Source organism: Cydia strobilella, chromosome 15 (assembly GCF_947568885.1).
Source record: "Cydia strobilella chromosome 15, ilCydStro3.1, whole genome shotgun sequence".
NCBI classification, from domain to species: domain Eukaryota; kingdom Metazoa; phylum Arthropoda; class Insecta; order Lepidoptera; family Tortricidae; genus Cydia; species Cydia strobilella.
Window position 1 is genome coordinate 4,636,214 of NC_086055.1, and position 23,665 is coordinate 4,659,878.

General features: G+C 37.5%; 1 protein-coding gene and 1 long non-coding RNA gene across 2 annotated transcripts; one reads left to right on the plus strand and one right to left on the minus strand.

Annotated features, from left to right (window-relative positions):
* The first annotated feature begins 14 nt into the window (after positions 1-14).
* On the plus strand, positions 15-23,665 carry LOC134747877 (uncharacterized). Its single transcript, XR_010128372.1, has 2 exons — positions 15-337; positions 23,150-23,665. It is a non-coding gene; the product is annotated as an uncharacterized LOC134747877 (long non-coding RNA).
* Positions 4,004-5,215, minus strand: LOC134747681 (large ribosomal subunit protein uL14m). The gene is made up of 2 exons (XM_063682288.1): positions 4,986-5,215; positions 4,004-4,331 (listed from the first exon to the last, which is right to left on the minus strand). The coding sequence occupies exons 1-2, from the start codon at positions 5,167-5,169 to the stop codon at positions 4,063-4,065; spliced, it is 453 nt and encodes a 150-aa protein (XP_063538358.1). The 5' UTR covers positions 5,170-5,215; the 3' UTR covers positions 4,004-4,062.

Genomic DNA, 23,665 nt, shown 5'->3' on the forward strand with positions numbered 1-23,665 from the left:
GTGTGTGTGTGTACGGTACGCCTCTCGCCCATCCTTCCCTCCCCTTTCTTAACTACACTTATAATTATTGATATGGTCCCTTAATAACTTAGAAAGGAAGAAATTATATATTAATATATACAAGTGTTAAGTCCCCGGCAAGCTCGGCCTAATTCCACCTTCTCATACAAACAGAGTTTCGTTCTCATTTTAAAACGACGGGTTAGATTGTTATGAAACTTTACACATACAATGAAATGAGGTATATCTATGCCTGTAATAAGTTTATATAGCTCCAGCTTTTAAAACAAACGAAATAGACCAAAAACAAGTTTTGTATGAAAAACTTAAATTCGCTGTATTTTTTTAGCTATGGTATCTGAAGCTACATAAACTAATTACAGGCATAGATATACCTTATCCTTTTGTAAGTACAAACTTTCAGAGCAATATAACTAGTCGTTTTAAAATGAGAGCGTAACTACGTTTGTATGGAGAATCGATTTTGCCGGGGACTCTTTAACTGCCAGTGTTTCCAAAATGGGATAATTTTTAACCTATACGGTATTTTACTACTTAAATCACCAAAAATCTTATTCAATTCGCCCTAACTCTGCTTCCTTCTTATCGGTACTACATACAGAATCACCCGTCTATTGTTTAATATTTTTTTGGTAAATATGCCGAATTGGGTAAAAGGAAACATTACTATTTTTTTAATGCTCTTGCTTTAGTTTATTAAAGACTACATGAATTATAATCTCTTGTAATATCACAGTTTTAACTCTCCTCTAGTTGACTTCAATTATATTTTCTTGTAATATCACGATTCATTCGGGTTTGCCTGTAACCACAGGTGTCGCTTGCAAGCGGTGCGGCAGTGGACAGCGTTTCTTTATTGGTGGATCGGCCAAGCCGGAAAGAACACAAATATCTTTAAAAAAAAAACTTATTTATTAAAAAAAAATGGGTGATAGCGATTCGCCAGTGGCGTCAGTTGATCTAGGAAAACAGTAGAGGATCGGACTGAATAGTCAAAATGTAGTTACTTTTTTGGAAAGTCCGTCAATGTGATGGGACCATAAATGGCGTCTGTCATACGTTAATGATAATATTTCAGCATTCATCAATAATGAAATAAATGAGGCATTATTTCATTATTGAAACACTAAAAATCTTAAAAATCGCAGTTATAAGTAACTGTTTATTCTATATGTTTTCTCGTGTTTTTTTATGTTAATGGAAAATAATTCATTCTGACAACAGTCCCGATTCATAGGGAAACACGGAAACCATCTTAATCCTCCTGTATTCCATCCCCCGTCCGTCCTCACCCCTTCCTCTTCCGCAGGTCCTGAGCTCTCTGAGGCGCCCCGGCGTGTAATGACGTCACACTATCACTGTATTTCGTCCAGTTAAGATATTTTTTGACCGTTTCCGACATCGTCGACGAGCTCCATTTATCGGTGAGGGTTTATTGTATTAGTTATCCCTTGTTTTATATCCTAAATACTAAAATTACAGGACGATTGCCCCAATATCCAAGCGATCGGTCTTTTACTTACAGCTTTAGTACAAAATGAGGATGATTGGGTTTAGTTGGAGCACGCTATGTTTTCATGCCAAGTAATAGGTATGTTAAATATGGCATTCCTATGGTATATCTATGTATGCATTGTCACTGCCAAGTCAGTGACAAACTTAACGTTACGACCACGTATACGTATAGTAAATTGGCCAATTGAACTGTTATTTCAGTACCTGAGATATAAAAACAAGGTTTAGGCCTTGGGTCTGGTTGATGTGCAGCGCCACGTTGCATGGCAACATTCTATAGCTTTCTAAGGCCATCATACGAGTAAAATTTACAGTTGAATATCAAATCAATAGAGAAGGAAATATGGTTGAATTTCTTTTGTTTTAATATCGAACGATAAAAAAGAAATGCAACTCTATTCCAATTGGAAATAGTACCTATAAATTACCTACATTGAAATAATTAGTACAATGGGTAGGACCGTGGCCTTAGGATGATAAAAACTGACGCTACACTCAGCGTACGTCAACCATAGACTTAAGGCTTAGACGCGCGAGCGGCTCGAGTGATTTTTACCAAGTGTACAAATGAGTGCCATTAACATGGCGCCACCAACGCGTTGGGCATCCGCCGTGTGACATGTCAATCGTTCTACCGTTAGATTTGCAAGAAGAATGGCCAGGGTTTTATTATAGGCCGCAAGTACCAGAGAACAAATGGGTAACGATACGTGTACGGACTCAAATTTTTCGTCAATTCCCGAAATATGCATACCGTCTAGATTAACAGAAAATTAATTTTAGCTGGAATAATTTATAACTCGTGATACCACCGAGCCTCTAAACTACTCTAAAGCATTTACTCAGGATGGGCTGTACCCACAGGTCTCGCTGGTAAGTGGTGCGGCGATGGACAACGTTTCTTTATTGGTGGATTAGCCGAGCTGGAGAGGATATTATAAATATATAAACTAATATCCCTATCAGGTATGTTTTTGATTTAACAACGCATGTTTCGGGTATTCATGCGCCAATGAACGCGATGGAGAATTTCCAACGGTACTGGTAATCTCATTTTTCAAAAGCTAAAAAGTATGTTGATGGTAACAGGAGGTCCTAATTGATAACAATGGTAGCATGGAATTGTCTTAAGTGTTATTTCACTTATGTCATACGGCGGGAGCTCGGACGCACCGCGAATCTTCATCTCTAGTCACAGCTGTTGTGCATATAATATACTAAATATATGAAATCATGTTATCCATCGTAAGTAGCGTCTTCGGCGCGTCAATAGCATTAATCTAAATAAATTCTTATCTTATAAGTATCGTTCACAGTTTTAAACAAATGAAATGTAGCAATATACGATTTTAAAGCCTTATTAAGACGGCGGCGACTCGTCAGATGACTCGCGAGTGTCAGGCCAGCTAATCGTGGTAGTAGAAAGTAGCTGAGGATATACACGCATACATAAACTCGGCGTTGGTTCGCTATAATGACTAGGCTTCATTGTGGACACAGTTACCTAACTAACCATTAGTAGTCTTTATTGCAACGAGATAAGGGCTAGCGATGGTCAATTAAATGTGCTTCTGTGCGTTACACTTAGATCTTGTCTCAGTTTTCTTTGTTATCCTTTATATAACATATACATACAGTACAAAAAGTTATTCTGGAACGTGTGCCACACTTCAATCTAACAATGTATTGTTAAAATGTTATTTATCGTACTCTACGTGGCGTATAGTTGGTTAATGTGAAAAATAAGGTGTAGTAGGCTTGTAAACGGGGTGTTAATCCTAAAAGGATTAATTACCTAATTTAGGAAAGTGTAAAAGGATCTAAGAAGCTAAAAGTTTTTAACCTTACTTAAATTAAGAACAGGACAGTGTAACAAGGCCTTTAGCGATGGGTTATAACTTGATAAGTTAGTTACTTCCTACCGCCACGATTAACTTGCTGGGGTCAGCAGGAGCCGCCGGGACGTGTTCTGTACTTACCGTGCCGTGTCGTCAGTCGGTCGCATGTCGTGTCCTTACTCTACTTTCGAGTGGAACTGAATTTAGTTTTTATTAAATTTTCAAATTTCTAACTTTGTTTTATTTTTTACCCTCCATAAGAATAAACTCGTGAAATAAACCTAATAGCTTATGTTGAGTTTGAAAGTTAGATTTTGTGTTCCATATGGTTTTTGAGTATTGTGAGAAACTGCAAGACCAAAAAACCTCTTAAATTCTTTATATATTTAGCTTGTTAAATGAAAAAGAGATCTGGAAAAACATGCAAGCATGCAAGTACTGCCTAGTAGTAACACCTGCTAACCTCATGTCTAAAAAGCTTAAAAAACCTATCTTTCTTACTGCCGCACCTGTGATAGCATTACCGATTACGGCATGGATAGCTATAAATTACACTACAAAACTTCTAACATTTAGAGAATTTTTTTTTTCTTCATTATCTTAGCAAAAAAGTATTAAATCAATACATCTTTATATAACTAATAAATTTATTCAATATCACTACCTATATACAAACTAGAACTATAACTTAAACAAACCTAGTGGCTATTCCAAGTAGCTTGGTGTAATCTGCACCCTTTGAGTGTGTTCTCTCCTTGAGAATGGTGCGCAGAATAGTAGGGATGGGCACATGAATACGGGTTCCCAGTGGTGTGCCATTGTCATCTATGAGCACCACATTGTTGCTGTCAAACTTTGGTACCTTCACCTTTTGCGTCTGCTTCAGACCCACTAGGATGCCTTTTTTCTTTTGTCCTTTGATTGCCACCATCACTCTGTCTCCAATGAAGCCCACTCCTGCCAAAAATAGCAATGTTCAATGAATATTTATGTATTCACATACATTTACCCTTAAATTTGTTCCTCACAATTCCATTTTTAAACTTACTGTTGTTATTCTAAGTCGACCTTAGTGTCAAAAATTAAGTTTTGTTGTAACCAGATTCTAGATTTTAGTCTGTAGCCAAAAACAAGTGAATATCACTCAGGACACAGGTTGGTTGCTGAAAAGGCGGGTTCATGCTCCAGAAGCATGGTAACATAAAAGTGGAGTTTAGGCCTTGGGGGTGGTTAAATTTAGCCAATAAGTAACACTGAGTAGAATTGTCAGATGATAGTCACTTTCATTTCCAAAAACCAAAAAGGCTAGGAAAATGTTGAGATGAGGAAGATTAAACTATGTTAACAGTGATCACTTGATACCAGATAACCAATAAAGAATAAATAAAATTGCCTAGCAACTAAAGACTTCAGATTCTGTTGACGGTCATGACATGTCAGTGCGCTTGAAATTATTTTTCCTATCAATTTGGTGTGATACTTTACATTCTATGTGGTGTTGTGTAAGTTCAGTGAGTGGTGGTTTATTTGTGAATATTTTGAATGGATACCCGAGGTCACTAGGTACTACAGGTGAGTAAGCTATTTAAAGAAAAACCAAAGGCTTATTACGTCTCTTGTTGTAAACGCAGATGATCTTGGGCGGTTTGCCTTCTGCCATGGCTCGCTTGCCGATCTCAGAGTTGTCGACGACTCGCAGTCTTGATAACAACCGCACTTCGCTCAGACTAGCCGTCGTGTGGAACCCACAGGCCTGCCCGGCCGGCATTATCTTATTAATCAGGGTTTTAAACATTACTAAATGTTTTAATGTAAATAAATGGTAAAAGTGAGGTTATAAACTTTTGACGTATGATTGACTGACGTTTAGGCTGAGTTGCGTTTAGTTTCATTTGGAACGGGAAGAGTTGCGTTCAGCGTAAGGTTCCAAAAAAGTCTTCATCATCACTAGAGTAAGAACCATCGCAAATTGGATTCAGATCATGGAGACTGTATAAAGGAGCCAAATCTCTATGTATGAAAAGTGTCCATCAAAAAACAGTAATTAGGCGGCGCCACCATACACCGAAATACTACCAAAAACAACCTACGTAATTTGGTCGGGTTATTTGTTGCCTTATATGGTTCATGTTATACTCATGTCCCAGAGCCTAACTAGCGCCACCGGAGAGATTAGGAACTATTATTTAAAGCTTAACGCGGTCACTTTTACAACAATTCTGCCATAAGAGATTGCGATCCTTTCTATACCATCCATAATTCAGATGTTTCAGATGTAAGTGGTTTTTCGATTAGTATTTTTATATAAAGGCCGCCGGCTGCGTGTGCATAGACGTGCAAGCACACGTCATGCAAGCGGTGTGCTTTGTCTCATAAGGATCTTAATATTAAGCTCGCTCCAGACTACGCGGCGCGAACGCGAGTCTGGAGTCAATTTCCCTGATTAGCGAACTAGACTCCACACTCGCGTTCGTGGCTTCGCGTCGCGATTCGCGCACGAGTGTAGAGGGGCCTTTACAACGCGCGCTTGCACGTCTACGCACACGCACCCGGTGTGCACAGATCATAAATCTGGATGAATTATCGCCAAGGCAGATGTTACGTTACGAGTAGGTATTTTAATCATATCAACACCAAAAATCCTTAAAGAATCGTGAATTAGGTGCCCAGCTACGCTTTTTAAATACTTACATGCCGTAAAAAACTTTATTTCGCTCGCTCTATCACATCCATCAACAATTAGGTATTGAGCTAAACCCAATATGGGCGTATTGAGTTAATACCGTCCGTGTAACTGGCAGTGCCAGCTTAGCATCAGCTTAGTTGTTTTGAGGAGAACATCCGGGCATACGAAAGTATTTCGGCCAAGCTGAATCGGAGTTCTCTATATTTCAAAAATATAATGTTTTTAGCAATTTAATCCAAATAGGATTCGCAGGATGTGATGTTAGAATTATACCTACCTACAATGTAGGTACAGTCACGGACTATAATTGTTAAGACATTTAGGGTTTACTTTACATTGGATTGGATTTCATACCGTTAGTATTCACAACCAAATTAGCTTGAACCTTAGATATAGGATCAACAATTAAAGTCAGTGACCAAACGAAGTTTACACGGTTATTGTTTGATAATATAATAATACATATACATAATATGTACCTATTTGTACATATATTCAGCAGGTGCTTGTTATTGTTGTTATTATACTTAGGAACCTACCTAAGCGAAACAGTTGATTGTTGGTTGTCATTTGATACTTGATATCCAGAAGCGATCCGTAATTTTACAAAGGCATAAAAACCGTGCTATTAAGAGCGTTTTCACATTGGCCGATCCGCTATCGGATGTAGGATCCTACATCCCCATAGTCCGGCCGCGGGGGCACGCCCGGGCGGTCACGCACACTACAACAAGCATTATGCATTATGCCTACACATACGCACACAAACAAATATTATCGGTTCGACAGCTGACGGGGGCCTCCGACATGGGTGAATTTATTGGAAACAGAAATCGGATGTCGGATGGCGCCTATGACAAAAACAGCTGCAGGAGAGTGCGATTGGCATTAAGTCCGCCTTTTTTGCGTAGTTTATCGTTTTTTAGTAATAATGATTTATTCAATGCATAAATAAATACAGAGAAGCACATATATCTTACATTTTACTTCCTTTCGACATCCGATATCGGATCGGACAATGTGAAAACGCTCTGAAGGTATTAATAATCGCGCAATTGAAAGAAAGGTGAGCCTTTTAAAAGTTAAACGTTCAAAAGGTTTTCATCAAACAATTCAGTGTCATTACGGCGTCAACGGTATCGGCGTACCATTAGCGATCAAGCGTCTATAAGTAACGCGTCAATCTTAAACTTCCACAAAGTGAATCGGGATTCAATTACTTATTTTATTTGGCGATTGAAAGGGTATTGATTACGCGACGGGGTCATTAGGTGGTGGTGATTAGAGCGAAAGGAAGTGTAATTCGAACGGCTGACGGAGCGGAGGAGTCCAACGCTGAGGCGAACGGGCTATAACCTATATAATTATAATATATTTTTTTCTCTGTCACTCTAATTACGCCTTCATTGGAGTAAAAGAGAAAAAGATCACGGCGATTTGTGAATTTCGGTTTTAGCCCCTCAGTTTTCTAAATCCAGAGGGCTACCGCGAAGCACGTTCGACGTGTTGCCTCTCTGTCGCACTTGTAAATTCGTATGTAAGTGTGACAGGGAGGTAACACGTCGAACGTGGTTCGCGGTAGGCCCTCAGATTCTAGACTATTAAGAGGAAAGGGAACAACCGCTTCTCTATACAAACGCAGTCCTCTCGTATTTTTGGATGTTCTCATCTGTACTCTACTCAGGTGGCATTTCTCAATCGATTCTCGTAAAATTTTGTGAGCAGGTTCGCTATAGTTTTTCTGTCGTTTAGTTTTTTAGAAAATGTTCAAAATGATTGAAATTGTCCATAAAGGACTTAAGTGCCAATAGGGTCTGTATCGCACTTAAGAGCATCTTGATTTTGAGTTAGTATTTTTTATTTTTACATTCTTTAAATTTATAATAATAATAAATATGTAAATCGATTTATTTAAGGCAATATAGGTCCAACACCATCATATTACAATGTAAAAAGCAGAATTAAAAATAAAATAATAAACAGTATGGAAATTTTGAAATATTTGAACATTCCTGTCATGTATAAAAAGAAAACAATCATAAAATCAGTTATTTTTTTAGGGTTCTCAGATAGCATTCACATTACCAAAGCATAATCAACTCAATAAATAATTTATCACATTCGAGTCTATCCGCCTTGTCTCTTTAGCGCGTAGACGACGCCATTGCAGTGACCGTTTTCCTCTTAGCGTGTTCAGTGTACGTCACGGCATCTCTGATGACGTTTTCTAGAAACACCTTCAGCACGCCGCGAGTTTCTTCGTAAATGAGGCCGGAAATTCTCTTAACGCCGCCACTCCGTGCAAGTCTTCTAATGGCAGGCTTGGTGATCCCCACCGCAATAATTTGCGGCGTTGTGCGACGTAAGCGCTAAGCGCCAGCCGCCATAAGGTACCTTTTGCCGTGGAACGTCACATATCTTTACTATTTCATATCTAGTGAATCTCTAATTCATTTCCCGAATCGCGCCGTTAAATTAAATTTTAAAATTATTATGAAGCTTATGGCGAGGTCTACGGCTCACTCAGCCACTAGTAAATAATCCGGTTGATTAACAAAAATAGGAAAGTTTTCGTGGTCCTGAGTGTTCGTCTCATCTTGGCCTCTTGGTAACGACGGTGACCATCGGAACTAGGCGGAAGAGGGATGTCTCGGCTTACGTCGTTAGAGGTGTCTCCACCTCGCGGCCTCCGGTGAGACAGTAGGATAACTTACCGTTTTCTTTCTTTGATTATAATCTATAACGCTATCTATCGTGTTTTGTAATTTTTATATCATATTATCTTATTTTGATATGACCTTGCAGATCGCTCACGCTGATTATTGCATGCGAAATTAAGTGAAAGTCGTGCGTGAGATGCACGTCAATCTCCAAGACGATGGTTTTCGTAAATTTCGTACGACCTTAAAAACCAGGTCAAAAGTCCGTAACAAGTTGTTAAATCTGAATTGGGCTCTGGGGCCATTTAGGCTTAGAACGCACTGCGATAAATTTCTTGCGGTTTCAGAAACATAAAAAGTGTAACGTTAGGTACGGCTTGCTTCTTAAGCGTGCGCACTTGCAAGACTGAAACCGGTTATGACTTTTGAATAGTCAGATTTTTTTTTGTTTCTGTAATATTAAATAATACTTTTATTGAGATATATAAGATTTATTAACAAGAACATTGTACATTGCATCATCATGCATGTATTGACAATAATGACAGTGACAGATGGAAAACGCGGGAGACCTCCGGCCGGCGTTAAGGATGCGTTCCATGCTTCCATGTCATCCTTCCTTTTCAGCGATATCTAGCAGGCGTGATGATTAGCCGGCCACTGCGAGTACTTCGAGTTTGAGGAGCTGTCAGTAGCTGCTGTATTTCTGGACTCGACACAGTCAGTGTGGGTTTTGCTGGTGATATAGGTGACAGCTGCCCTACAGCGACTGGTGACTGGTCTATAGGTGATGGCTGCCCAACAGTGTCTGGATCTTCTGTTCCTGGCTCTGGTGCCTCTGTGGCCAGCTCTGTAGAATTGGCTGTCGGTTTTAGGTGCCAGGAGTTTCTTTTATAAATTGCACCATCATCAGTCTCTACTTTGTAGGCTCGATGACCTTCTTCCGTCACTATTTTTGCGGGGACCCAGTTTTGATGACCTTTTCGTAGCATCACGTTTTCATTACTAACAAACTCTTTATTTTCCTTTTTTCCTCTGTCTGCATATTTCTTTTCCTCTTCTTTAATTTTTTGTAATTGTTTAGTGACATTTCTTATTATTTTTGGTATAAAGAGTTTACTGTTTGTAGGAAGTAAGGTTTTAGTCCTTCTATTAAACATCCTTTGTGCCGGTGACCCAAGATCTAGTCGGGGTGTGTTCCTGTGATGTAGTAACGCTAATTGTAAGTCTGTGTTGTCTTCCATACATTTTTTCATTAAGTTTTTTGCTTCTTGAACATAGCGTTCCGATAATCCGTTGGAGCGTGGAAAGTGTGGACTTGATATTCTGTGTTCAAAGTTCCATTCCTTTCTGAATTGTCTAAACTCTTGGCAGTCATATTGTTTACCACCATCAGTCAATAGTATATCTGGAATTCCAAATGTTGCAAACCAAGATTTCAGATTGTCAATTATGTCCCAGCTGGTAACTCTTTTCAGTTCCTTAAAGTCAAAGAAACCTGAGTAGCCATCTGCTATCACTATATAGTCTTTGCCTTTCAAATGAAATAAATCCGTTGCCACAAGACTCCAAGGGCGTTCTGGTGCTGTTTGTACAACAATAGGCTCCATTGGATTATCATTTTGTACTTTTGCACATGCTGTACAAGATTTCGTGTAATTGACTAAATCCGTAGTCATACCTGGCCAAAATACGTTATCTCGGGCGAGCCGTATTGTGCCTTGAATACCTTTGTGACCCAGGTGGCATTGTTTCATCACTAGTGGTACCATTGATATGGGTACTAGTACCCTGTCGTTTTTGAAAATGAGGTCGTTGTATACACTGAGTGTTTCTCTATAGTGCCAGTATTTTTTTAAGTTATCTGGTAATTGCCCCATTTTTTCAGGCCACCCATCTTGTATAATTTGTTTTAAGTTTTTCAACTCACTGCTATTCTCAATTTCTTGTTTGATTTCTTCTCTGCGGTTTTTTGAAAATGGCACAATAGCACATATTTGTAAGTTTTCTGAGTTAACATCTTCACAGTTTAGCTTCTCACAATCTCGACTCAAAGTGTCGGCTACATACATCTCCGAACCCTTTTTATATGTCACTTTGGGATTATATGGCAAAATCTGGTATAACATTCTTTGTAGTCTTGGTGGTGCACTGGTAAGTGGTTTTCTGAAAATTGTTTCTAAAGGTTTATGATCAGATTCTATTGTTAAGTCCTTGCAACCCCAGATATAGTTATGGAATTTTTTACAAGCCACTAAGATTGCATTGGCCTCTTTTTCCAGCTGACTATAGCCTTGCTCAGTTTTAGTGAAAGATTTAGCACAGTAAGCAATAGGTTTTTCTTTTTGAATCATTACACCACCACAGGCATAACTACTAGAATCAACTGAGAGCAAAATTGGTGCTTGAGGATCATAAAATCCCAGAACAGGTGGGTTTTTTAACAGCTCTTTTAATTTGATGAATGCTTGTTCTTGTGGTTGATCCCAAACCCATTCTACATCTTTGTGTAATAATTGTCTCAGGGGGCTGGTAATGTCTGCCATATTTTTTATGAATTTTGACAAGTAGGTAATTAATCCTAGAAACCGTTGCAGTTCTTTTACGTTTTCTGGTCTCTTAATTTTTGTGATGGTTTCTATTTTTTCCGGATCGGGCTTTAAGCCTTCGCTGGTTACTATGTGGCCCAGAAATTTGACTTCTTGTGTACTGAACACACACTTTTCCTTATTAAGTTTAAGACCTGCGTTCCTAAACTTTTCTAGTACTCTCTGTGTAGTCTTCTCTAATTCGTCTTTACTGGGAGCATGTAGAAGTACATCATCCATTGACACCTCTGTATTTTCCAGGTCCGCTAAGAGTGAGCTCATAACTTGCTGGAAGACTTCTGGAGCTGATGCTAAGCCGAAGGGCATTCTTAAGCAAGAATATCTTCCAAAGGGTGTACTAAATGTGAGATACTCTGATGTGCGGGGTGTCACTTGCAGTTGCCAAAATCCTTTTCTACAGTCTAGCAGTGTGAACCATTTCGAGCCATGAATTCTGGCCGCAATTTCTTCAAGAGTATTAAGTGGGTAATGTCTCCTTTTTAAATTTTTGTTTATATCTGAGGGATCTAAGCACAGTCTTATTTTGTCATTTTTCTTCACCACAACCATAGGTGAAACAGCTGGTGTAGGCTTTGTCACTGGTTTTATTATTTTCTGTTCCACCATGCTATCCAACTCAGCTTTTACTTTTTGTCTTATGGTGTGGGGAATTTTACGTGCCGGGCATATTGGTAAATTTGGATTGTCTACTAAATCAATATCATATTTGTACTGTTTCAGGCAACCAATTCCTTCAAACAAGTCATCATTTATTGTAATAGCATCAATTCTCTTTACTAAATTTAATTTTTCACATGTTTTCCTGCCAAGAATTGGTGTCACTTTTTCATCAACAACATAGTATTTAATCAGGTTTTGCTGTCCTTTACTAATAGTCATCAGTTTGGTTTCACCTAAGACTTGCATCTTATGCCTTGAATAGGATGTTAGGTACCTGGTTGTTGATGGACTGACATGTGATTTTGTTCTATCCATTATTTCTCGGTTAATAACATTGCACCGACTGCCTGAATCAAGTTTGAACATCACTGTGACTCCATTAGGTAAGGTTAATGGCTCATACCAGTCTTCTGTACCCACATCATCATCAGTATCTATTGATGACACCATAAATCCATCTTCACTATCATATTCATCATTCTGGAGAAGTGAATCCACCGTTTTTATTTTGCAACATTTGGTGAGATGGTTTCTTCGGTTACATCTCAGGCATATTTTCTTAAAAGCAGGACAATTTCTCCGGCCATGTATAGTGTCACATCTGCCACAATGAAATGTCTCTTCACTTTTATCTTCTTTTTTCTTATTATTCATATTGACGTTTTCTTCTTTTTTCTTAATATTTGTGTTTTTACTGTTCCAGGTAACCGCATCGACAGTAGGAGCCTGCTTCATAGTTTTTACTTGCATTTTAACTTGCTCCGCTGAGCGGCTGAGATCAATCGTTTTTTGCAGTGTAAGGTCTTGTTCAGCTAACAACTTCTCTCTAAGGGAGTCGCTCCTTACTCCTACTACAATTCTGTCACGAATGAGGCTGTCCTCTAAGGTACCATAATCACAGTTTTTCACTTTGCTTTTAAGTTCTGTGAGAAATTCGTCAAATGGTTGGCCCTCTTTTTGTATTATGGTATTAAATATATACCTTTCATATGATTCGTTGATCTTTGGAGTGAAGTGATTTGTAAATTTGTCTTTAATGGTTTGTAATTTTAACTGCTCTTCACTAGTAAGATTGAACGTATTGTATATAACCACCGCGTCAGGTCCGATACATGCCATGAATACCGCCACTTGCACCGCTGGTTTTTTCTCTTCCAGGTTTGTAGCGATGGCATACCACTCGAATTGTTGGAGCCACAGCTTCCATGCCTTTGCTACATCTTCACTAGCGTTTATTATGAATTGTTTGGGCGGCTTTATGTTGACGTCTGTTTTGTTTTCGGCCATATTTTGATGGTTTTCCCTGGTTTCGGCACCATGTAATATTAAATAATACTTTTATTGAGATATATAAGATTTATTAACAAGAACATTGTACATTGCATCATCATGCATGTATTGACAATAATGACAGTGACAGATGGAAAACGCGGGAGACCTCCGGCCGGCGTTAAGGATGCGTTCCATGCTTCCATGTCAGTTTCCATTTATGTCGTTCCTGTAATGGCTAGTAAAAGTTCCCAATTAACACCAGAACCTTTACCTTAAACCTTCGCACCCTAGACCCCAAGACGTCCCATCCGGGCCATTGTGCCGCTGTCCAAACGGATCCATTACACCAACACCTGTGCTTTGTGACTCTTATTCCGAATGCTATAAGAGCGTTTTTCCGCTCCTGTATTCGGATTATCAATTACCAACAGGTTGTAAAAATGGCGTAAGTGTACTCTCAGTGTTTAGGCGTTTAAAGCGTTTTGAAGTTGAGTAAAGAGTATTGTGAGCGATGTGCCCTGTAGCATTTATTTTGAAGGCTATAAAGGCGTTTGCGGTTCCTGTTTTCGTATTGTCAATTGTTTGGAGCTTCAGTAAAAGAATGCCACAAGCGTACACGAAGTCTTAAGAGACTTAATACGTTTTGTGTTTTTATTTCGTGTATTGTGCGTGCGCGATTGTACTGACATTCGTGTCAAAATGAAGGCTTTTAAAGCAATATCGACGCAGCTCGGATGTCTGTCTGTTCGCCCTGGTTGTTTGTAGTGACAGCTGTCTAACTAAGCAGAATTGACATGTCTATTCCATTTGCCATTGTGCGGTGATCATTGACGAAACCTTATTTTCTAATGCGGGTTAGGCCCGCCTATAAATGTCTATAGATAGGATTCTATGGGATTTCAGAGCTTTGTTTTGGTTTTGCTACCATTCAGCTGATATACATTACTAGCCCGCGACTTCGTCCGCGTTGATCTCGTTAAACTGATCCCACCTTCTCCCCTTAGTCCTTAGTCATAGAGAAGTTAACTTACCTATAGTCATAGACATATATATTACTTCGCACTACGAATGGGGCCGATACATTGGAGTCAAAATCGCATTTAGTTACACCAGCGCGCTTAGTCGTGTGGCGAATTGTGCAGTGGAAAAGCGTCACAATTGGTGTAAACAAAGTATAAGCGTATGCATACAATTCCGACCGAACACCGACGCCTTTCCACTGCGCAATTCGCCACACGTGACACGACTGATCATCCATCTTTACCTACTATTCATACCTACCTAGTACTGGTTAAATCATTAATACCTATTAAAAACAAGGTAGGTCCGAGGACACTACCTTGTGAGACACCACAAGAGACATTAAAGCTCTAGCTTATTGTATTTTTTTTTTTACATGTTGTGATAGTCGACTATCCAGGTAGTCGCTTAGCAGAGCCAGTGGTTTACCTCGGATACCAATGTGTTCCACTTTACGTAATATATGAGTAGGAACAGAAACAGTATCAAAAGCTTTTTTGAGGTCTACGAAAACTGCCATACATTTACCACCGTTGTTTCCTTGTTCAGTTAGTAAGGAAGTAAATGTTGAGGAAGAATCTGAATTCTTATAATCATTTGCCGACGGCAAACGTATTGGTGGTCGCACAGTCAAAGTCAAAAGATCTTTACAATTGAAAGTTACATAAATATCTTAACATTTAAATAAATTTTCACACAGCGTGACAAATACGTGCTTACAACGCACATTACAGTTTCATTATTTTACTATGTAGGTACCAAAGTTGTGTTTGCAATCTTTTTTCCATAGAAAAATTATCATAGGTACATTGTGACGAATATTTGTTTACATTAGCAGTGGTACTTGAAATTTTACGTTTAAGCATTTTTTTACTTACACCTATTGCTACATTGCTATTTTTGCTATTTTGCATGACTTGTTTGTTATGCAAAAAAAATGCGTTCGTGTGCTAGTCGGAATCAGAAATTGGGAAAGCTGCAAACCCTACTTCATCAAACACGGCATACTCACTCTTCCATGCCTTTACATCTTAGAGTTATGCATATATGTAAGAAAAAACAAACATTTGTTCAAAGAGCTACAGAATAAAAGACAAAAATATAAACTCGAATTACCCCCGAAAAAAGTAGAAATATACCGTAAAAACCCTCACTATGCAGTAGTAAAATATTATAATCACCTACCAAATTACTTAAAAGCAGAGGGAAGGGACAATGTTTGCAAAGAAGTTGAAATCGTTCCTTGCTGAAAAAGCATATTATTCAGTCACCGATTTTGTCACTGATAGTTTTGTTAAGTAGTTTTGATCTCTTAAAATTATAAAGCTAGTTAATTTAAGGAAATGTTTGCCCTTTTAGGGTCCATGAGACACTACTATTTTATAATAACCTAATAACTTGTTTTTTACCATGGTGCAATAAATGATTATGATTATGATACATGAATAAATAAACAAATACAAAATAATAAAAAAACCGCCTTTGAAATGTGTAGGTAAAACGTAGCCTCCTAGGAATATGTGGTGTTAATTTCATTCAGTCCATCCGATGGAACATTGAGTCCTGTAATATTTTTAATAAAAACCACATTAAATCTACCTAATGAAATATTAAGTAATTCATATTAAGTTAATTAAAATTTCGCTCTCAGCAAGTGTTCCTGCTGAGAGCAAAAATTTGAATGTATGGGAGCGATTTTTTGGCGGCGGATTCGTGAACCTATTTGTAGGTATAAAATTTGTTTAAAAGAGACCTAATTTCATTTAGCATGATCAGACAATAGCATGTTTTGATGTTTCAGACAATTTCATTGGTAATAATGATAAAGATAGATATTTATGATGATATTACTATTGACATTGTACTGAATGGAATACAATTAAATGTGAATTTGACATTCGGTATGTTGTAGTTTTTTTTTTGCATTTTTAACTTCGCAGAACTGAATTAATCATGAGGTTCTAAATCAAGATCATTCAGGCCATTTTATTTAATATTGTCCCTTCCCGTTTTTTTTATTTGGATTAATCAAATTACATTAAAATTATTTATTCAATCAACAATAGGTAAGTATACTACATAGGTACATATAGTTATTGGTACCTCTTTTTAAGTAAAAACATTTAAAGGTATATATATAAATACCAGTATTAAGAGGTATTTACCGCTCATTTCTTAATTGATAAGTTTATAATGTATAGAATAATTATTTAACAAAAAATTTAACATATTAAAGTATTTTAAAATTTCTGTATATATTTTTTTTCTCCAATTGTGACCGAAGTATAAATAGGTAACAATAAAAAATGTGATTCGTCAGAGATGATAAAAAAATAGAATGATAAAAATTCAATCCCGTAAAGTCAGTGTAGTGTAAGTCGATGCGTTTCAATCACCAAATGGATCCATTAATTAGCAGGCGTGGTGTCTCGAGGGTGGTCATCAATTAGTCCGCGTTCTGCCGCCATTTTGGAAAGGTGGCGAATCAAATAATGGAGAAATAATTTAATCAGCGGCTCACCGCAGTTGTGGGCCTTGTGGGGAGCCCGGAAGGTGCAATTTGGTGTGCGCGAGCGAGTGGGGGGAGGTGAAAAAAGCGTGTGGTTGTCGCGGCGTGTGAGCCGCCTTAATAGGTGACGCCGCCCTCCGCGCCCGTCCGTGTCGAGCCCGCGAGTTGCATCTTGACTTAATTCTTCTGCTCTACGAAACTGTAAATTCTTTAAGAAATTTAATCTCTAGATAAAATCTAAATAATAAGAAAATTAGAGTTCATAGTTGGACAAAAATTACTTGCATTGAATCATTAAAAGCACCACACACCGTGGAATTTGGCCCTGATAACTGTGCCCTTAACCGTAACCATCATGGCTTTCTGTACTTCCCACTGTGCTTTTAAGTAGTTCACCCGTCTGTCGACGAAATGTTTGTCAATAATCAATAGTGTTATAAAGTGAACGTGAAAAAGTAAAACCTATTAAATCTTACATGTGAGTACCTACTTAGGTATACGTAGATGCGGGTGCCGAGAGTATTAAGCCAGCCGGGCAAATAGATACGGGCGAAATTTTAAGGCGGGCGAGTACCTACCTACCTAGTTCACTAATCTAGGTAGATGAGCTACGTACGTAAACTAAAAAATATATCGTTGCTTAATTTCTAATAGTTCAGTCTTTACCTTATAGGTACTGGAACTGAAACCTAGGTATAAAGTCATAATTACTTTACCTATATTTCAGACATTTCAGTAGTTCAGTGTATTTACAGTAGGTTGAATTCGCTTGGCATTCAAATATACTTACCTACTTTTTAGCAGGTATGTTATTTTAGTAGCTCTATTTGAGAATTAATAAGTGCACCACTAGTGCTTTTTGTTTCTTACGTGGCAGTCAATGTAATTTTTGTAGATAATTGTAGTAATTGATTCAGTGTGCTAGCTTACAACTTACTGCTGCTGCTGTCTTTATTGCTGTCATCATGCCAATTAAGGTTTTCATCTGTCTTCAAATCTAAACTAGGTATATACCGCTCGGCGTCTCACTCGGGAAACACCCTCGCGGATCTCCCATTAGGTCCCCTCGCACTTTTGCACCCGCAAATTCAAATGAAATTGCATAATTCGCGAGCGGGCCCCGGCGGGGGTGAGGCCAGGGGCCGGGGAGGCCGAGACGTTTTTTGTGCCTAATGAAGTCCATTTAAGGCGGTGCAGCGCTGCATGCAGCCTTATAAATGAGAAAGGATGTCATTTAATTTCACGGTAGAATTTTGTGCGGATAAATAAAGTGTTACTTTACTTTTGCGATTAGATTTTGTGGGATTTAGGGAGGATTACGTTAGGTTAGGTTATTAATTTTGGATAGACTAGGTTTTTATACAGGTAGAATTCTTGACAGAAAAAAAGATTAGCTAATGGAGTAATACAATAGGGTAACTTCAGGACAGATGGCGCATAATTGAGGTATTAGGATGTAGTATAGTATAATTATGTCAAGGAGCGGTGTCACTGTCAGGAAAACCTACCATTGATCGGCTATTGGTATGGCACTAATATACAAGTATGAGCGAAATGCAACGGCGAATAATGTCAAAATGAGATCGATTTGTTGTTGTGTGTTTATTATAAGTACATTTTTTTTGTCACGATAATGTTTTGCAATAAAGTTCTTATCTATCTATCTATTTGTAAGTGCAATAATCACCTTGCAGGATATACCGCGTGTATTATATACCGCACCGTGTGTATATATAAGTTACAATTTTGTACTACGTGTAAATGCCATATCTACCTTTTCTATATCGTTCCATGAGAAATGTGTAACACCCGAATTTTTCCTACTACATTTTTATAGTTGTTGCTACATGTTAAGGAGCTTTGGTTTCATTGCACCCTAATGTAATAAAATATCTTTATTTCTAACAAATGAAAACAAAAGAAATAAATTAAACTTAAAGCTAAAGGGTAGTGTTATAGGTAGGTATGTTATATATAGTATATTACCTTATTAGATTTTAACATTACTTATGGGTCCTCGGCAAGCTCGGTTCTCCATACAAACGTAGTAACGCTCTCATTTTAAAACGAGTAGCGTATTTGCTCTGAAACTTTGTACTTACAATAGGATAATATAGGTATATCTATGTCTCTAATTTGTTTATGTAGCTTCAGGTACCATAGTTAAAAAAATACAGCGGGTTTAAGTTTTTCATACAAAACTTGTTTTTGCTCTATTTCGTTTGTTTTATAAACTGGAGCTATAAACTAATAACAGACCTAGATATACCTCATGTCATTGTATGTGCAAAGTTTCATTACAATCCAACACGTAGCTTTAAAATGAGAACTAAACTCCATTTGTATGGGAAGGTGAAATTCAGCCGATCTTGCCGGGGACTCTTAACTAATAAATTTTCAATACGGGCTAGTTATTGCTACCCCTTTAATTAGCCCAATTTAATGAGCGATTGGGCTATCATATTTGTCAGCAATAACATTCAGAATACTGTTGGGACTGCTTCTCAATCGACCTAGTAGAGATACTATTTGTCTATTTTTTTCCTAAAATGCCTTAGTCCCAAAATGCCTAAATGTCAAATTATTTCCTTCTTAAAATGGTCAAATGTTTGACTTTAATTCATATCGTCATAAGGAGCGGAATTCTCATATAGCAGAAATCAAACTTTAAGAGGGATTGACCATTGTGTTTCATCGACAATTCCAGTTATCGATGTTATCGAATCTTTTCGCATATTACAAATCACCACCTTTTTAGGGTTCCGTAGGGGTAAGGGTAAAAACGGGACCCTATTACTAAGACTCCGCTGCCGCTGTCCGTCTGTCTGTATGTCACCAAGCTGTATCTCATAAACCGTGATAGCTAGACAGTTGAAATTTTCACAGATGGTGTATTTCTGTTGCCGCTATAACAACAAATACTAAAAAGTACGGAACCCTCGGTGCGCGAGTCCGACTCGCATTTGGCCGGTTTTTTCATTATTCTGTAACATTTGACCTTCTTGCATCTCCATATTAAAATAAATCACGTCAACGTTACAATGTCATTTATGTAGCTTGAGTTTTCATAAGTCATTCCGGTGCCATGTTACTAAAATCAAAGATACTCTATGCTAAAATGGTTAATTTTAAAGAAAAACGATAACAAATCAATAGGCATAGTCCGCCATTTGTACAATTTTATAGTGTGCAATAAAGTTTAAATAAATAAAGAAATATTCTTGTCTAAGTTACAAGGCAGATTCTTCCACTATATGTATATTATATTGCTCTAATTGTGGAGTTCATTTAAAATAACTAAAGAAGCATAAAATTAATGTATTTTCTGTTTTATCCATTATTTTGCTACTCCAAAAGTATAATTTAAAAATAAAAACAAACGATGTCGTGTTAAGTGACAAATATTTATCGATAGTCGATAAAGCACAGTAGTCAATCCCTCTTGACATTTGATTTCTGCTATGAGAATTCCGCTCCTTGTGTATCGTACAAGTCTCAAAATACATAAATGTTTAAAAGCAGGTTTCTACAAATACCTACTTTCTTAAATATATTTACAGTACATATGGTGCTACTTTTTCGCACTAGTGCGGGAATGAGCACTTTTCGTGCATATGTCGAAAGTTTAAAGGGCCAAAGTTTAAAACGTCGTACGATACACGTGCGAAAAGGTAATTCGCAACTCGTGTCGATTTAAAACACTCCCTGCGGTCGTGTTTTAATTTATCGCCACTCGTTTCGAATTTCCTCTTTTCCGCACTTGTATCGTAAATAACTATTACAGTACATATGGTGCTACTTTCTCGCAGTAGTGCGTCAAATAGCACGTTTCGTGCATATGTCGAAAGTTTAAAGGGCCATATGTACTGTAAAACGTTGTACGATACACGTGCGAATAGGTAATTCGCAACTCGTGTCGATTAAAAACACTCCCTGCGGTCGTGTTTTAATTTATCGCCACTCGTTTCGAATTTCCTCTTTTCCGCACTTGTATCGTTAATAACTATATTAGACCAGGATCTCTAGAAGAGTGTCGTAAGCATAATTGTTAGATCGCAGTTTGACTTCTGATCCTTGTAGTATAGTGACATACTTATAGAGTAGTTTGACGGAGCTTTTTTAGACGGCCGGGGTTTAGCGAGGCCGTCAAGTAATAAGTTTGTGGAGCTGTTCATGCCAGGTGAACATTTTATAGGGGATTTTCAGGGGGGTGGTGGGGCGAACGGTACCACTTTTCAGCCTGGCAACATCAGGTTTCTTGGAGCCTGGGAGACCTACTACAAGGATCAGAAATCAAACTGTGATCTCTAACAACTATGCATACGACACTCTTCTAGAGATCCTCTGGTCTATATGTGCAATTTTATAGTCATAATCAAAGTTTTATATAACTCCGTATAAGATGGATACAGTCTAAGGAAAAAACGTGCCGCAGAAATAAAAAAATTTGATTCTCAAACAGATGGCGCCACCACGTTTTATCACCTTTGGCGTATTCTCGACTAAATGGCGTTGACGGTTTCGTTTGTTATTTAACAACAACAAAACACACACACACACACACACAAACATAAATAACTATTGTGCAACAAGAGAGGAAATTTGGTTTTTCCTGCGAGTGTTTGTTTTGAGTCCCGAGAAAGCGAAAGACTCAAAAACACGAGATGTAAATTAACTTTGCTCTCGTGTGGCACATATAATTTTTCACCTCAGTAGTGAGAACATATTAAAGGTTAAAATGTAAGTATTTCGAATTACACGGAATAATACAGAGAAAAAAAATTGTAATAGAAGTATGGAGTGGCAGTTCATGGCCTTGACTAAATTTAAAAGCTGCTTTGTTTCACTCCCTGGGGTGAGGAAAGTCGTACTTTCCTCACTACAGGGAGTGACGAAAGTAGGCTTGTTCGAGCTGCTGAGGTGAAAATAACTATTGAGACTCATGTCAAAATGTAAATGTTGTACTATACATTTATTTTCTCCTCACTAGCTCGGAAAGTTGTCTTTTATCCTTTAAAACAAGCGGGGGAAAACGAATTTTATCCACTAGTGGGGCTTTAATTTGACCTTGGATGGAGCGTGTTTAAGTAGCTTGACAGATAACAAAACGTAAAACGCTCATAATAATGGTTCATTCGATATTAATTATCATTAAACAAATAGTTTGAGAACCTAATAAAAAATACCAAATTTAGCTTTATTTAATGATTTTATGTCATAAACCTTAAAGTTCCATAAGAAACGTTTGTTTTTTAATAATGATGTTAAATATAACTGAACGCACAAGTTGAGTCGATGCAATTTCAAAACGCATCATTGACATTTCATACGTCAGAAATTTCAAAACGCATCATTGACATCTCATATGTCAGAAATGTGCCTGTAAGTGGGGGATCAATAAAAAATGTGCCCTTTTTGTAAGTTAATACTAGTATGTAAATTGTATCTTCTGTTGGTGATCCTAATAAACAAATAAATAAATAAATAAACATTGTCAACAAAATTTTTACTTAATAACTTCTCACGTAAAAATACAGAATTTCCAGAGTTTTTGTTATAATATCAAAAAAATGAGTGATTCCAGTGATAAAGATGATCTCACGCCTGTGGATGTTGAACTTTCCTCGCTATAGTGAGGTGAAAAGTTTTGTGTTACACACGGGTGCAAATGTATTTTACTTCTCGTGTGTTGAAACACTCGCTACGGTCAGGATTCTATTTTAGAACCGCTCGCTTCGCTCGTGGTTCAACTATAGAATTCTTTCTCTTGCTCGTGTTTCAATTCCACACTCGCGGGTAAAATACAACTTTGCACCCCTGTATAACAAATAACTATTACATATTTACAATGATCTAAAAATTATTATATAGAGTAGTAGCTGTTTTGAATTAATAAAACTTGTTAAGCTGTAATAATTGATAGTTTTGTGGTATTTTATTAAATATTCTCGGGGCCATTCCGACCACATTTTTTTTGGAATTACATTGTCTTGGGTACAACTGAATGTAATATTTTACCCCGTAAAGGTTATAGGTATAGTGTAGCCAAGTGTCAATCCAAAATTGCTCGCTACGCTAGTGGTTCGAAAAGTCGAATCGTGAGCGTTGTGTGTTCCAGTGTGTTTGCTTAACCCTTCGCAACCAAGTGAAACTCAGAATTCTTCACCACATCAACGCGAGGAAAATACTAACTATAAAACATTACAAAAATTAATACGATATTTTTTTACAGGCTTTCAGTATACTTTAATTTAAAGGGTACACGGAAAGAACATGTCTAGTCACTTTAGTACCATTTTGAGTAATCGCGGTTTTAAAATTTGGAACCATGTCATAATGTATGGTAATTCCGTGACCAGGTCTTTTTAGGGTTCCGTAGCCAAATGGCAAAAAACGGAACCCTTATAGATTCGTCATGTCCTGTCTATCTGTCCGTCCGTATGTCACAGCCACTTTTTTCCGAAAACTTCCGAAACTATAAGAACTATACTGTTGAAACTTGGTAAGTAGTCTGTGAACCGCATTAAGATTTTCACACAAAAATAAAAATAAAAAACAATAAATTTTGGGGGTTCCCCATACTTAGAACTGAAACTCAAATATATTTTTTCATCAAACCCATACGTGTGGGGTATCTATGGATAGGTCTTCAAAAATGATATTGAGGTTTCTAATATCATTTTTTTTCTAAACTGAGTAGTTTGCGCGAGAGACACTTCCAAAGATGTAAAATGTGTGTCCCTCTCCTGTAACTTCTAAAACAAGAGAATGATAAAACTAAAAAAAATATATGATGTACATTACCACGTAAACTTCCACCGAAAATTGGTTTGAACGAGACCTAGTAAGTAGTTTTTTTTTTAATACGTCATAAA